This window comes from Nicotiana tomentosiformis, chromosome 2 (genome assembly GCF_000390325.3).
Source record: "Nicotiana tomentosiformis chromosome 2, ASM39032v3, whole genome shotgun sequence".
Taxonomy (NCBI): Eukaryota; Viridiplantae; Streptophyta; class Magnoliopsida; order Solanales; family Solanaceae; genus Nicotiana; species Nicotiana tomentosiformis.
In genome coordinates, this window is record NC_090813.1 from 73877455 (window position 1) to 73895283 (window position 17829).

Here is a 17829-nt window from a genome sequence, read left to right on the forward strand (position 1 = left end):
TACACTACTGATGGTGTGCTGCTTACTCAAAGGAAAATTGCTCAAGATTTGCTGAAAGAGTATCATTGTCTGAGTTTCTCTCCAATGTCTTCACCTCTTGATTCCTCAATCAAACTTAGAGCAGATGATGGGGTGTTGCTAGAGGACCCATATCATTACAGGAAGTTGATAGGGAAATTGAACTTTCTCACTAACTCTAGACTCGACATTACCTATAGTGTGCAACATTTAAGACAATACATGCAGAGCCCAAGGGACACGCACTTGAAAGATGCCACTCATGTTCTGAGATATCTAAAAGGAAATCCCAGCTTAGGACTGTTCTTTCCCAGCACCAAAGACTACACAGTTAAAGCATTTTACGACTCAGATTGGGCATCCTGCCCTGAGTCTAGAAGATCAGTAAGTGGCTTTGTTATAATGCTTGGGAGAACCCCCATCAGTTGGAAATCCAAGAAGCAATCAACTGTATCACTGTCCTCAGCGGAAGTTGAGTATAGATCAGCACGACAAGTAGTGGGAGAGTTGGTTTGGTTATCCAAATTGCTGCAAGATCTAACTGCTACTTTACAACTATAAATACCAGTCTTTTGTGACAGCCAAGCTGCCCTACAAATAACAAGAAATCTAGTGTTTCAATAGCGAACCAAACACATAGAAGTTGATTGCTATTTCGTGCGGGATAAGCTCAATGAAGGGCTTATTGATCTATATTACATATCCACTCATGAACAATTAGCGGACATCTTCACTAAGTCACTCACATGGCTCAAACACTCATCTCTTCTTGGAAAGTTGGTCGTGAGTCCCTCCCCTCCAACTTGAGGGGGGGTGTTGAGATATGTATTTAATCTGGGAAGATAGCGGATCTTATTACTGCAATGTATAAGTCAATTAGTTGAGAAAGCTACTTAGGCTTCCAATAGTTAGTTAAGTTAGTTACAGACAGTTAGTTGCATTTCCAATAGTTAGTTATATTTAGTTATAACCTTTACTTTTCACTTGCATAGTCCAGTTGGATCCAGCTGTCAGTATGTATATATAGGAGTAGATTGCTTGTAATTGTAGAGTATTTTATTTAAGTTTACACAGCTCCAATTTTTGGGAGCTTCGCAAATGTCTATCTCTCTCATTTCCTCTGCACTTCCTCCATTATAGCTCAGAGTCAAGCTTGAGGTTTGGGTCTGATTGTTGCTCGTTTTTGTCAAACCTATCCAAAGGATAGATTTTCCACCAAAAATCTGTCCCAATAGTTCAATGGATCTAAAGGACAATTTCTTTGCCAAATGTATCTAGTGTTTGGAACATTGTACTCCAAATAGCTTTTAGAACAGTTAAAAGCAACCAAACATGGGACCTACACTCAATTATCCTCTAACTTTATCAATAAACAGCTGAATTAAAAACTCAAACCTTCAAACTAACCAAACTATGGATTGATACAGCAGAAAGAAGACTTAAAAGGTAACCGAACTAAGTATTGTTTTTTTATTTTTGTACAAACTAACATGAAGCGATTGAGATAACAAGCTAATGCATGAAACAAAAACTAAACTAGCATCGGTAAACTATCAGACACGATCAATAACAACTAAATGAACGACTAACAAAAAAATGATTCAATAAATCTTTTTGGGTTTTCATGAAACTAACATAAAGACTTAACTATCGACCGACTAGGTCGAAGAACTGAAATTCAAACTTAACAAATTCATACAAAATAGTCGACCGGCTAGGTCAAAGAACCAAAAATCAGAACTAACAGACAATAACGAACTACTCGACCGACTAGGTCGAAAAACACAATTCAAATTTATAAAGTAAAATATAATTGAAAACCAATACAACACTAGATCAATTTCACACAAATAACAGCAACATGAATGTAAATTAAACCTTAAAACTAATTACAAAAGCGAAAAATAAGAGAAGATAAAAAGAAGTAATGTTTATACCAATCGTGGGCATACTGTTATGAGAGTGGATTCAGAAGAAGAGAATTCTATAGGTAAGAAGAGGAAGGGAAAATCTAGGGCTAAACTATAAAGGATTTAATTTCATAACCTCAATCGGATAATTATATTTGCTTTATATCACTCAGCTAATAGACAAAATTGTGTAACAACCTGTAGGGACCATTCTGCAAATACTAAAATATAAATAAGACCTCTTAAGGGACTTAAATGTATTCACGAGACACTTACACTATTAACCTTCTAACTAACTTAACCTTCTTTCTAATTTCGTATTAGTCCTTCCCTCTTAAGAGCTTCCTTGTCCTCAAGGAAGGAAACTAGGGAAACGAATCCTCAGAGCTTGATAGTCTTCCCATGTGGCCTGATTAGGTGGAAGTTTGTCCCATTGCACTAACACTTGAGTGACTGCTTTATTCCCTTTCTGCACCATGTACCTATCCAAGATCTTCTAAGGTTGAGGGCACTAGGGGCTAGAAAGGTCAACTACAAGAGGATGGTTGATTGTATTAGGAAACCTATGGCATAACTTCAGCTGGGAAACATGAAAGGTAGGGTGTAACAACAACTAAGGAGAAAGAGATAACTTGTAAGCAACAGTTCCCACCTTCTCAAGGATTTGATATGGTCCATAGTACCTAGCAGACAACTTAGAAAAATGATGGCCAGCCATAGAAACTTGTCTGTAAGGTTGGACTTTTACATAGACCCAATCCCCTTCTTGATATTATTTGTCAGACCTGTGCTTATTAGCCTGGTCAGTCATTCTTTGTTGTGCCCTTTGCAAATGGTACTTCAACAACTGTAAGTAAGTAAACTTCTATCTACCTCTTCAATAACAGAGTCTCTAGCAGCATAGGGTAAGTGTGGTGAGTCCCTGAATGTCCCCCTACTGGAGTGTCATGCCAGAGTTGAATAATACCCTTTCTTAGATATGGATTAGCTCCCACTACTAACCTTCCCTTGTTTCTTAATTGTTCTTGTATTCAAGTGTATCCTTTTGCTTCCTATTCACCCTCTTTGAGCTTCTGTATCAACTCCTGCAATTCAGGATTCTGGTTCTAGCTTTGTATGATCGAGTTCAATAACTCAATCTTCATAGTTGATAGGGTCATAGAAGTTAATTCTATCATAGGAAGCCTAGACAAAGCATCAACTGCCTTGTTCTCTTTTCCTTTCTTGTACTCAAATGTAAAGTCATACCGCATTAACTTAGTGATCCACTTCAATTGAATCTGAGTATGCAATTTCTATTCTAACAATAGTTTAAGAGCTTTTTGATCTGTCTTTATCACAAAGGGTCTTCCCGTTAAGTATTGTGACCATTTGTTCACAACCATCACTAATGTTAGTAACTCTTTATCATACACAGAGAGTGATGTGTGATTAGTGTTGAGTGGAAAGGCCTTTACTGAGAAAAGCAATGAGCTGCCCTTTCTACATTAATACAACCCCAATTCCCACATTGCAAGCATCAATCTCTACTACAAAGAGCAAGGAAAAATCAGGGAGTGCTAGTACTGGTGCAGTGGTCAACACTTCCTTGAGTCTATTGAAAGCTTCCACTGCCTTGTCTGTCCATTTGAAACTATCTTTCTTGAGAAACTCAGTAAGAGGTTTGCTAACCACTCCATAGTTCCTTATAAATCTCCTATAGTATCCAGCTAGCCCTAAAAGCCCCCTCAATTGCTTGACAGAGGTAGATTCAGGCCAATTCTGTACAACTTCCACATTCCTAGGATCTGTAGCTACTCCTTCTGCTGAAATGTAATGCCCTAACTATTCAACCTTAGTTGCAGCAAATTGTAATAACCCGATCATTCATTTTGAGTATTTATGCCCCTTTCAACTATTTGAAGTTGAATAGCTTCATAATGTATTATGACGTGTATGAATCATCAGTTTTATTATCAGATGTTTCAGAATATGTTCGGAAGAATGAATTCTATGTTAGAAGCCTTAAGTTGAAAGAGTTGACCAAATTTAACATTTTAGTATTCAACCTCGGATTGGAGTTTTGATGATTCCGTTAGGTCAGGATGGTGATGTTGGACTTGGGCGTATGCCCGAAATTTAATTTGAATATTTCTAGAATGTTTTGACAATGTTTCTTCAAGCATAAGTGGTACCACATAAGCAAATGAGCTCCAAATTCAATTTTTATTAAAGCATTAGATCCGCATTGAAATTACAGAGCCATGACAAAAAGCATCATCGCATTCGGACATCGTATGAGAGAGTTATGCCCATTTTTGTATCGGAAAAGATTGAGGTTTTTCTGGGACAGAGGCAAATCGCATGTATCAAATGCGATTTATAAGTCTTAGGTGTCAAATGCGACTTGCCTGGACAGATTCTAAAATAGGAGTTTCGGCTATTTTTAACACATTTGGATCTATGGAGCTCGGATTGAAGCGATTTACACCATATAGATTGGGTTTCAGATCATTTTGCTTGGAATTGAGGAGATAAGAAGACGTTTAGAGGTTGATACGCGCGGAATGGATTTTTTGGAGTATTGTTTATCTTGATCGGATTTGATTCGGCTTGTTCGAGTTAAGTAACACTTCTAAATATGGTTCTGAGGGTATAAATCCCTGAATTACGTGTATATGATTTTGTTTGGAGGTGACGCACATGCTAGGTGACGGGCGTGTGGGCGTGCACCATAAAAATTGTGACTTAATTGATTATGTGGAGTTGCATAATCAAATAATCATGTCATTATCCACATATCCTCCATGTGTTGGGGGAATTGAGCTGAGACTAATATTAAAGATCATGTTTAGGCTACGCGCCGATATTTTTTGGACCCGCAGAGGTCTTATTGCTATTGAATTACTTGTTTAAATTTACAATTTATACTCAGTCACATTTATCATTTGCATATCATATCTCAGTCTCTGTTTCCATTCATTGATACATCACATCATTATGTCGGGCCGATTTTTATGACATTGTGAGCCCGAGAGACTGGTGAGATTATTGACTGAGTGAGACCGAGGGCCAGATTGTAAGTGATATTTATGGGATCGGGTTGCACGCCACAGCATGCGTTTATTTATTTATGCCTGGATCTGGCTTATTATAGCGCTTGGGCTGAAGAAACCCCTCCGCAGTCTGCAACCCCCACAGTGAGCGCAGTTGTATTTACATTTGGGATGGATCTTCCCTAAACATATACATTTGGGCATGGATCTTTCATAAGCATTTAAATTTGGGATGGATCTTTCCTAAGCATTTACATTTGGACATGGATCTTGCCTAAGAATTCACATTAGCGATGGATCTTCCCTAAACATTTACATTTGGGCATGGATCTTGCCTAAGCATTCACATTTGGGATGGATCTTCCCTAAGCATTTACATTTGGGAATGGATCTAGCCTAAGCATTCACATTTGGGATGGATCTTCCCTAAGCATTTACATTTGGGCATGGATCTTCCCTAAGCATTTACATTTGGGATGGAGCTTCCCCAAGAATTTACACATGGGCATGGATCTTGCCTAATTATTTATATTTAGGGATGGATTTTCCCTTGGCTGGATTGGCCTTATATAGTACTGAGTAACTGACTATCGGTTAATCTTTATATTGAGGGATGGATCGTCTGTAGACTGGATTGTCCATATACAATACCGAGTGATTGAGTACTTTGAGAGTGTGAGTTCACGAGACTCCATTGTGGTACATCATATACAACATGTACATTGGCATGCATATATAAAGATGTCACATTCCTCATATCATTCTGAGTTGATGTAATTTACTTGTATTCAGTTTTCGTGTTGAACTTGAAAGTATGCCTACAATTCTGTAATGTTATTTCGATATTGGACTGCACCTATTGAGCTCGTCACTACTTTCAGCCCAAAGGTTAGTCTTGTTACTTATTGAGTATATTTGGTTAGTTATTGCATGCAGATTTTGGATGTTGATGCTATTGTACATGGCTGGAGCTAGCATTGAAGATGTACCTGCGATCCAGTCATATCTTCCTCTTGTTTTAGGTAGCTTTAGAATTCTTAAATCTGTTCATGTATATTTCAAATAGATGACATATTTTTATTTCACACTAGCTTTGTAAATTCTAACCTTAGAAGCTTATGATTTGTACTACCAGTCCTTGGGGAGTATATTAGATTTAGTTAAATATTAATTGAATCGGATTGTTGCTATTTGGCTTACCCAGCGGGTGAGATTAGGTGTCATCACGGCTAGTTGATTTTGGGTCGTGACAAGTTGGTATCAGAGCTCTAGGTTCATAGGTTCTACAAGTCATGGGCAAGTGTCTAGTAGAGTCTTGTAAATCGGTATGAGGACGTCCATACTTATCTTCGAGAGGCTACAGGGTATTTTAGGATAAACTTCCCATCTTTCTTTCCTTATCGTGCAACATTGATTCAGCTTGAAGCGTACCTCTTTGAATTCATTCCACTCACTCGTACTCGTATGCGAACGCTCGGTATCATCTGTGCATCGATAACTTATGATTCTACGAACGAGGTACGAGATGTGTTTTCTGTGTTTTGGTGATGGGCTAGTCTGGAGGACTTGAGGCCACGGTTAGATTGCAACTTAAGCTCGGTAGTTTTGTTTGTTAGAACTTGTGCATTTGGACTTATGCGTCCGATAATGTCCCTATGAGTGGAATTTATGGCTCGATGAGTAGTTGAATGACTATGTGATGATTTTGATATGACTGCGGGATGTGTTCAGATGGCTTGAATGTGATTAAAAATGGGCTATTGGGTGCTTGGTGTTTGTCTTGATTTGACATATAGTCTCGAGTATGAATATGTTGAAGGATCGTTCATATTGTTTAATTGTGGCTGCGGAAGGGTGTAGAGAGATGCCAATTTGAGGCTAAGCAGGCGGGTTATCACATACGAGGTAATTTACGGATGTGTGATCCTTACAATGTTGTGTGGAGAATTTCTTTTCTACTAGTATGTTCTATGTGTTGAGATTTGAATTTGAAATGGTCAAGGAAGTCGACCTGACCATCACGAGAATGAAGGCGAGCTTAGCAGATGAATTGAGGTACTATACAGGTTGCGTTACATGAGCTTGTGAAGAATTTAGTTGAATCTCACTGCAGTATCATAACGGTAATAGGTATGGGCATTGTGAGTTATTGAATGTCATGATCAGTGGCTTTGAGCCAAGTGGGGGAGCCTGCTATTGACGGTTTGATTTCATGGTTATATGTTAAATTTTAGTTTTGGTCTGAGACATACTTGTGGATCAATTATGACTGTAGAGGTTGAGATCGAGGATGACTCGAGCAAGGAAATTCCTGAATACGGGTTACATTGCACTTTATGAAAATATGAAAATCATGGAATGATTAAGGTGTTATTTTGAAGGATGTGATACGCACGAAGTATGAATTTGATTGGTGGTGTTAAGGTAGGCTTACTTCTTTGGGTGTTATTGTGCTAATGGGGCATGTGTCTTTCAGCCCGTTTGGGCGATGCAATTTAGATTTGAGCAAAGTGGGTGACTCTCGAGAAGGTTTTAATTGGTTCGAGATTTATATATAGCAATTGAGAATTTTTTCGAACTTGTGTATGGATAGAATCTGAGATTTGCATTTGATGGTGCCGGGACTTGTGGTAATTCTGTATGACTATGGATTCTACATTCCAGAATAAGAAAGGTAAAAGAATAATTTTAAGTTCACATAAGGTATTTTCAGAGTGGATGTCTCATTTGTGGTATTTATGGGGGTAATTATGATGTGGTGAGGCTCTACAAATGTTTTGGTGGCAATATTCTTGGGTTTGGTGCCCTGTGTGGCTTGGTCGAGTTATAAGAATTCAGTTATGATATCTTGGTTATGTGCAAACAGATTTCAAAGTATTTTCGATGGTTTCTACCACGGATTGAGTTGGATATTTCCTACTGATGTGAGGATCATGTGAAAGGTTCCTAGCCAATTGGTTATGTAGTGTGCTTGTGACTTAAAGTTGGTAATGAGATTCTCGTGTTTTCATGTAATGGCCTAGTAGAGGCGGCGCGTGGAGTGAGATTGAGATTTGCATGTATAAGGTGACAGTCCGATTTTGAAGGGATGGTCATGAATTCTTAGACAACATGAGCGGTTTCAAATGACTAGATGAATATTATTACTACTTGGTATTGCATGAGAAGGGTGTGCATTTCAGAACGGGCATGGTGTTGACTTACGGATGTTTCATTAATACTGCGGTACTCATCTGGTTGATAGATTGCTAGTATTCAATTTTTTGTTATGTGGCACGAAAGAATTATAAAAGTATTCCTCGTGGGATGTTCGTGCATGAAAGATGTGTTAGTCATTCGAGTGTGGGAGTTGGGACCAGTTACGGTGATTCATGTGTTCTATGATTTTGGAGACTGGGAGTTCTTAGAAATATATTGTTTCAAGGTTGCGGCCTGTTTGAGGTGAGTATTTTATTTAAACTCAGTGGAGGCACTAGTTCTGTTTATTATTTGTGATAGCTATGCGCTATGAGTGTGTATATATGTGAGGTCTGAGCCCATGTGCGGGCATCAGGGCAAGTATTCATACTCGGAAGAATTCTTAGTCTATGATATGCCTAGAGTTGATTGTTAAGTATAAAGTTATAACGTTTCTCGTATTCGTACCTTTGTTGAGAACTATCTGGGCTATACTTGAGGTTACACTGAGGCTAATTCCCTGAATAAAGTTGGTAGTTACTATTTATGCGTTTAACTTGCCGATTTGAGTTATGATAGCGCATTTTGCACTTGCCTACTCTATAGCGTGTTATTTATACTAGTCCAGGAGAATAAGAGTCTTATTTCAATTATTATATACATGTGTACTTGTTTGATTTCAACTATATTATATTCTTGGATTGGAGGCTTGTGACCATGCCCGACTAATTATGTTATTGGCACGTGAGTTGTCCGTGCGGTTCCAGATATTAATACTACAGTACATGAGTTGTCCATATGGTTGATGTTAATATGAGCTCTAGGAGAGCTGGTTACCATTATTAGATTCATGTGTCTTGAATGATGAGCTCAAAGTATTGCGGTTTTGGTGGTGCTTGTTGAACTTGCGAAACGGTTCTCTTCTTTGAGACATTTTCCATTTTTGGGTGCACAAATTGCGCAGTTTGTGGCTTACGTTATATTGGTGTGGCGTGTCTGTGGAATAGTTGTGTTCGATAATATATGGTGATTGGACCTAGAATGGGTACTATCAGGTTTGATTACGGTGTGTTTAGGAGAATAAATTATAATTTGGCTTAAATAATTGGCTATGGTACTTGTTAAACGAAGGAAGCTCCATGACCTGTTGATCTGGTGAGTGGTTGTGCGTTTTTGCATGTTTCTTTCATTATCGGTAGTGTACGAAGGTTTTAGAATGAGGTTCTATTGAATGTGGGGGTTTTATACTAGTACTTGGTTGGTTTTGAGTAGTTACTGTGACCGAGCATGGTGCTGCGAGTATGCGAGTTGTGTGGTATGTTATGCGATTACGTCTTGGGTTATGATTATGGCTTGGCCCATCTTGTTGAGACTTATACAATGTGTAGATATGAGATTCGTATCTTGTAGAAAATTATGGATGTTGAAAATTGGATTCTATGTTTTTTTTTTCGGACTAGGGTTAAAGTAATGGTTTTCAATTAGGTTGTGTTATCAGGCCTATATGGAATAGAGTGATGTGGGATCACCCCGGGTATGTGCGTGGTAAGGTGGAACAATGATTTGGAGATTTAGAAACAACTCTTGGCACGTTCGAGGACGAACGTATGTTTAAGTAGGGGAGAATGTAACGACCCGACCGATCGTTCTGAGCATTTATTCCCCTTTCAACTATTTGAAGTCTTGAATAGCGTTAAATGATGTATTATGACGTGTATGAATCGTCGGTTTTTTTTTCAGGTGTTTTGGACTATGTTCGGAAGAATGCATTCCATGTTGGAAGCCTTAAGTTGAAAGAGTTGACCAAATTGACTTTTTCGTATTTGACATCGGATTGGAGTTTTGATGATTCCGTTAGGTTCGGATGGTGATTTTGAACTTGGGCGTATACTCTGAATTTAATTTGGATATTTCTAGAATGTTTCGACATCGTTTCTTCAAGCATAAGTGGTACCACATTAAGCAAATGAGCTCCAAATTCAGTTTTGATTGAAGCATTAGATCCGTATTGAAACTACAGAGTCATAACAAAAAGAATCATCGAATTCAAACATCGTATGAGAGAGTTATGCCTATTTTCGTGTCGGGAAAGATTATTGTTTTTCTGGGCAGAGGCAAATGCAGGTATCAAATGCGATTTATAAGTCTCAGGTGTCAAATGCGACTTGCCTGGACAAATTCTAAAACGGGGGTTTCAGCTATTTTTAACACATTTGGATCTATGGAGCTCGGATTGAAGCGATTTTCACCATATGGATTGGGTTTCAGATTGTTTTGCTTGGAATTGAGGAGATAGGAAGGCGTTCGGAGGTTGATATGCGCGGAATGGATTTTTCAGAGTATTGTTTAGCTTGCTCAGATTTGATTCGGCTTGTTCAAGGTAAGTAACACTTCTAAACTTGGTTATAAGGGTATAGATCCCTGAATTACGTGTTATATGATTTGTTTGGAGGTGATGCACATGCTAGATGACGGGTGTGTGGGCGTGCACCATAGAAATTGTGACTTAATTGATTCTATGGAGTTTCATAATCAAATAATCATGTCATTAACCACATATCCTCTACATGTTAGAAGCATTGAGCCGAGACTCATGTTAAAGATCATATTTAGGCTACGTGCCAATATTTTTGGGACCTGTGAGAAAGCACGGGAGAAAATATGTTATTGATATTAGATGTTCAATTCAATACAAGAGGTCCTTATTTATAGTTATACTATATAAGGACATACTACTCCTATTCCAATATGGAACAAGACTACACTATATACATAGCTGTAAACTAACACTACTCCTCAAGCCGGTGTATACAAATCATATGTATCGAGCTTGTTACATATATAACCAATACGAGGACTAGTGAGAGACTTGGTAAAAATATCTGCAAGTTGATCATTTGACCTCACAAACTTTGTAGAAATCTCTCCTGAAAGTATCTTTTCTCTGACGAAGTGACAATCAATCTCAATGTGTTTAGTTCTCTCATGGAACACCAGATTTGATGCAATATGAAGGGAAGCTTGATTATCGCACATAAGTTCCATCCGACTGATTCCACTAAATTTCAACTCCTTGAGCAATTGTTTGGTCCAGACTAGCTCACATGTTACCATAGCCATTTCTCGATATTCTTCTTCTGCACTAGACCGAGCAACTATATTCTGTTTCTTGCTCTTCCAGGATACCAAATTGCCTCCTACTAAAACATGATATCCAGATGTAGAACGTCTATCAGAATGTGATCCTACCCAATCAGCATCTGAGTATCCAACAATCTGCTTATGACCTCGATCCTCAAACAGTAACCCTTTGCCTGGAGCCGATTCTATATACCGAATAATACGGACAATTGCATCTCAATGACTATCATAGAGAGAATTCATAAACTGGCTTACAACACTCACAGGATAAGAAATGTCGGGTCTAGTCATTGTGAGATAATTTGATTTTCCAACCAGCCGCCTATAGCTTGCAGGATCGCTAAGCGGCTCCCCCTGTCTTGGCAAAAGTTTAGAATTCGGATCCATCAGAGTGTCAACAGGTCTGCAACCTATCATCCCTGTCTCCTCAAGAATGTCTAAAGCATATTTTCTTTGAGAAATAACAATACCTAAGATAGACTGGGCAACCTCAATTCCTAGAAAGTACTTCAATCTGCCTAGATCCTTAGTTTGGAAGTGCTGGAAGAGATGTTGCTTCAGATTGGTAATACCATCCTGATCATTGCCACTAATAATAATATTATCAACATAGACTACCAGATAAATATAGAGACTTGAAGCAGAATGCCGATAAAATACAGAATGATCAGCTTCACTAAGAGTCATGCCAAACTCCTGGATAACCGTGCTGAACTTATCAAACCAGGCTCGAGGAGACTGCTTTAGACCATAATGTGACCGACGCAAGTGACATACAAGGCCACGAGACCCCCCCTGAGCAATAAAACTAGGTGGTTGCTCCATATAAACCTCATCCTCAAGATCACCGTGAAGAAAGGCATTCTTAATGTCCATCTGATAAAGGGGCCAATAACGAACCGCAACCATGGATAGAAAAAGGCGGACTGAAGACACTTTAGCCATGGGAGAGAAGGTATCACTGTAATAGAGCCCAAATATCTGAGTATATCCTTTGGCAACAATACGGGCCTTAAGTTGATCAATCTGGCCATCGGGACCAACTTTGACTACATAAACCCAACGAAAACCAACAGTAGATTTACCTGAGGGAAGAGGAACAAGCTCCCAAGTACCACTTGTATGTAAAGCAAACATCTCGTCACTCATAGCATGTCACCATCCTGGATGAGACAACGCTTCACCTGTAGACTTAGGGATGGAAACCAAGGACAAAGAAGATATAAAAGCATAATAGGGAGATGATAGATGATGATAACTCAAACCGACATAATGAGGAATAGGGTTAAGGGCGGTTCGTATACCTTTATGAAATGCAATCGGTGTACTATGAGTAGGGTCCGCAGTAGGAGCATGGTCAGGTGCAGGACGAGAACCAATTGGGCCTGATGTAGGGCGCGGATGATGATGATAAGTCAAGAGTGGTGTTCCTGTGGCTGGGGAACTAGGAGGAACAACACTAGACTCCTCAATGGTTGGTATGGGTGAAACCTCTATGGTCGAAGGTGGAGGAGGAGCTATAGTAAACTCCTCAAAGGTCGATATAGGTAAGACCTCAGATATATCATAGTGGTCAGCAGAAGTAAAGAAAGGTTTAGACTCAAAAAATGTGACGTTAGCTGACATAAGGTACCTACGAAGATCTGGAGAATAACAACGATATCCCTTATGAACATGAGAATAACCAAGGAAGACATACTTGAGAGCACGAGGAGCTAACTTATCTTTCCCAGGGGCTAAGTTATGAACAAAACACGTGCTCCCAAAAACACGGGGTGGAAGAGAGTATAAGGGTGACTGGGGAAACAATACTGAATGCGGAATCTGATCTTTGATGGGAGATGAAGGCATCCGATTAATCAAATAACAAGCTGTGAGAACGGCATTGCCCTAAAAACACAACGGAACACGAGATTCAATTAGAAGTGTGCGAGCAGTCTCAATAAGGTGCCTATTCTTTCTCTCAGCAACCCCATTTTGCTGAGGGGTATAAGGACAAGATGTATGATGAATAATTCCTTGAGAAGTCATAAACTGCTGAAACTAAGAAGATAAATATTCTAAGGCATTATCACTACGAAAAATGCGAATAGAAACACCAAATTGGTTTTTGATTGCAGCACAATAACTCTGGCATATAGAAAATAACTCAGAATGATCTTTCATTAAGAAAAGACAAGTACATCTTGAATAATCATCAATGAAACTAACAAAATAACAAAATTCCAAGGTTGAACTGACTCTACTAGGACCCCATATATCAGAATGAACTAAGGAGAAGACAGACTCTGCATGACTCTCAACACTGCACGAAAAGGAGGCTCAGGTATGTTTCCCAAACTGACACGACTCAAAATCTAATGTAGACAAACTAGATAAACTAGGCACCATCTTCTGAAGTTTGGATAAATTCGGATGTCCTAAACGTCTGTGGATTAGATCTGGAGGATCTGTAACTAGACATGTTTTGGAAGGACTGAGTGAGTTAAGGTAGTAAAGGCCTTCTGATTCACATCCTGTACCAATTGTCTGTCCCGTACTACGGTCCTGCATATTAAAAGAATCGTCAAAAAATATATACCACAATGGAGGGCACGAGTCAAATGACTAACAGATGCAAGACTAAAAGGACAGCCAGGGACATAAAGAACAAAACCTAGGGTGATAGAAGACAAGGGATTAGCTTGTCCAACTCCTTTTGCCTTCGTTTGACATATATTGGCTAAAGTAACAGTGGGAAGAGATTGTGAATATACAATATTTGACAAAAGTGATATATTACCAGAGATGTGATCAGAAGCGCCTGAGTCCATGACCCATGGGCCAAGAGTACTAGATTGGGAAACACAAGCAAAAGAATTACCAGTAACAGAAGTATTGGTCTGAGCAACTGAGGCTACTTGTGGAGATGTCTGCTTACTTGCTCGATACTGAAAGAGCTCATTATATTCTTCTTTAGATAAAGAAAATTCTTGATTACCTGTAGTCTTGGTCTGAGCAATAAAAGCATTTTTGGGTGGACGACCATGTAAGGAATAGCACATTTCACGAGTGTGTCCAAGTTTGTGACAATAAGAACACTTGGGTCTAGATCTTCCAAAACGACCTCCTCCTCGTCTATGCTCCATAGTTTAAGATGCCCGAACATCCACTGTCTGGGATGTAAGAACAGAGGAATCAAGTATCTGTTATGAGATAACTGGGTGACTTGGTGCTGCAACAAGGCGGAGTAATCGAGAGAATAATTCATCAACTGTCGGGACAGTCGGACTAGCCAAAATCTAGTCGCGTACTAAATCAAGATCATTAAGAAGTCTAGCGAGGGTAAGAATGAGAAACATCTTCTGTCGCTGCTCTTGTTGTTTTTCAACACTAGCAGAAACTGACATCAACTTCTCAAATTCCTCCATGACTGCCTGTACTTGACCCAAGTAAGTAGACATATCTAATTCCTGCTTCTTTAAGTTTGTCATCCGCGATATCACATCATAGAAGCGAGATATGTCATTAGTGTATAAGGTGTGTGCCTTTGCCCAAACCAAATAATATATCTAGAATGGACGAAACAAGGGCATCAACTTGGAATCAATAGATCGCCTCAAGATTCTACATAATTGAGCATCGATCTTTGCCCAAAGTGCTATTGCCTTTTCATCTCCTTCGCTAGACTGTTTGATTAGATGATCTGGAACACCTTGGCCTCTACACCACAACTCGATAGATGAAGCCCAAGCTAAGTAGTTTGAACCTCCCATTAAAGGTTCCGAGTTAATAGTAGCACTAGAGCTTCCAGAACTCATGTTTCTAGATCTAAAAGCATCAAATCCCAAAGATATAGTTGCAAATTATTACCAAATAAGAGAAAGAATCAACTGTAATCCACTGAAACAGAGTAAGGGAACATAGAAACAAAATAAGGAAATATTATAGCTGCCAGAATCTTATTGTAGCTGCCAGAAAAAACTCAAATGGTCGGAATGAAATGAAAACAGTAGGGGTAGGATCGGAATTACCAGGCGACCCAACTGTTCTGAAGGAAGTTTTTCAAAACATGGTCGGAAGTGGTCGTACACGCCGACATGTGAGCTCACGCATGTGAGCTTCTGGTGGCGCATGGAGGCACGTGAGGAGGCTGGTGCCAGAGATTTTCACTGGGGTTTGGTCGCCGGACAGTGAAGACTCTTGTGGTAGTGTTGAATTTTGCACAACACTAATGAAGACGAAGCAGACGCAAAACAACCTTAAAAAGAGTCACCTGGAAAAGACTTTCGCTGACTGATTTCTCTTCCCGGAATCGCTGGAATTTATGCACATCGATAAATCTTCACCAACACGAACAAAAAGTGATTTGCTTACGGACAACCTTCTAAGTCGCCAGAAAATTGCACGTCGAAGAGGTCTTTCTTCCCGGAAGTCGCTGGAATGATGCATAACGACGGGTTTCTCACTAATGCTATGATACCATGTGAGAAAGCATGGGAGAAAATATGTTATTGATATTAGATGTTCAATACAATACAAGAGGTCCTTATTTATAGCTATACTATACAAGGATATACTACTCCTATTCCAATGTGGGACAAGACTACATTATATACATAGTTGTAAACTAATAGGACCCGCATAGGTATTATTGCTTTTGAATTACTGGTTTAAATTTACAATTTTACACTCAGTCACATCTGTCATTTGCATATCATATCTTAGTCTCCCTTGCTATTCATTGATACATCACATTATCATGCGGGGCGATTTTCATGACATTGTAAGCCCGATAGACTGGAGAGATTATTGATTGAGTGAGTTGAGGGCCAGATTTGGAATGATATTTATGGGATCAGGTTGCACGCCGCAAAATGTTTTTATTTATTTATGCATGGGTCTGGCTTATTATAGCGCTGGGGCTTAAGGAGCCCCTCCGGAGTCTGCACCCCCTACAGTGAGCGCAATTACATTTACGTTTGGGATGGATCTTCCCTAAGCATTTACATTTGGGCATGGATCTTGACTAAGCATTCACATTTGGGATGGATCTTCCCTAAGCATTTACATTTGGGCATGGATCTTGCCTAAGAATTTACATTAGGGATGGATCTTCCCTAAGCATTAACATTTGGGCATGGATATTGCCTAAGCATTCACACTTGGGATGGATCTTCCCCAAGCACTTACATTTGGGCATGGATCTTGACTAAGCATTTACATTTGGGATGGATCTTCCCTAAGAATTTACATTAGGTCATGGATGTTGCCTAATTTTTATATTGAGGGATGAATTTTTTATGGGCTGGATTGGCCCTCTACAATACTGAGTTACTGAGTGTCAGTTGATCTTTATATTGAGGGATGGATCTTTCCTGGGCTGGATTGGCCATATATATTACTGAGTGACTGAGTACTCTGAGAGTGTGAGTTCACTAGACTCCATTGTAGTGCATCACATACAGCATGTACATTGGCATGTATATATAGAGCTGTCACATTCTTCGTATCACTTTGAGTTGATATATTTTACTTGTATTGAGTTTACCTGCTGAACTTGAAAGCATGCCTAGAATTTTGTACCGTTATTTCTATATTGGAATGCACCTGTTGAGATTGTCACTACTTCCAACCCAAAGGTTAGTCTTGTTACTTATTGAGTACATTGGGTCGGTTGTACTCATACTATACTTCTGCACCTTATGTGTCGATTTTGGATGTCGATGCTGCTGTACATGGCAGGAGTTAGTATTGAAGATGTACCTGCGATCCAGTCACGGTTGCCTTTTGTTGTAGGCATCTTTAGAATTTTTAAATCTATTTATATATATTTCAAACAGATAACGTATTTTTATTTCACACCAGCTTCGTAAATTCTAATCTTAGAAGCTCATGATTTCTACTACCAGTCCTTGCGGAGTATATTAGAGACAGTTAAATATTAATTGAATCAGATTGTTTCTATTTGGCTTACACAACGGGTGAGGTTAGGTGCCATCACTGCTAGTTGGATTTTGGGCTGTGACACAAATACACACTTACTCTTTTTTGCTAAGAACGAATTCTGATCAAGTAATTCAAAAGTGACTCTGAGGTGATGCAAGTGATCCTCCAAACTCTTGCTATACACTAAAATGTCATCAAAGAACACTAGGATAAACCTCCTAAGATGTTCTTGAAATATGTGGTTCATCAAGCCTTGAAACCTAGAGGGTGCATTAGTTAGCCCAAAGGGCATGACCAAATATTCATAGTGCCCAGAGTATGTCTTCAAAGGTTGTCTTAGGAATGTGAGAAGATGCTATCCTAATTTGGTAGTGCCTTGCCCTCAGATCTATTTTGGAGTAGACTTGAGAGCCCCCCAATTCATCTAACAACTCTTCTATAACAGGGATGGGAAACTTGTCTTTTATTGTCACTTTATTCAAAGCCCTATAATCAACACATACCCTCTATGAGCCATCTTTTTTCCCTACTAGCACCACTGGAGAAGCATAGGGACTTAAGCTGTATTGAATAATCCCTCAGTTTATCATCTCTTGAACCATCTGTTCTATGACATCTTT

The 17829-nt window shown here is 39.1% G+C and overlaps 1 protein-coding gene across 1 annotated transcript; it reads right to left on the minus strand.

Annotated features, from left to right (window-relative positions):
- Positions 1-3410: 3410 nt before the first annotated feature.
- On the minus strand, positions 3411-14409 carry LOC138905082 (uncharacterized). The gene is made up of 6 exons (XM_070193584.1): positions 13894-14409; positions 13094-13171; positions 12586-12946; positions 11917-12366; positions 11245-11466; positions 3411-3733 (listed from the first exon to the last, which is right to left on the minus strand). Exons 1-6 carry the CDS (start codon positions 14407-14409, stop codon positions 3411-3413), a joined length of 1950 nt encoding a protein of 649 aa, XP_070049685.1.
- Between the last annotated feature and the right edge of the window lie 3420 nt (positions 14410-17829).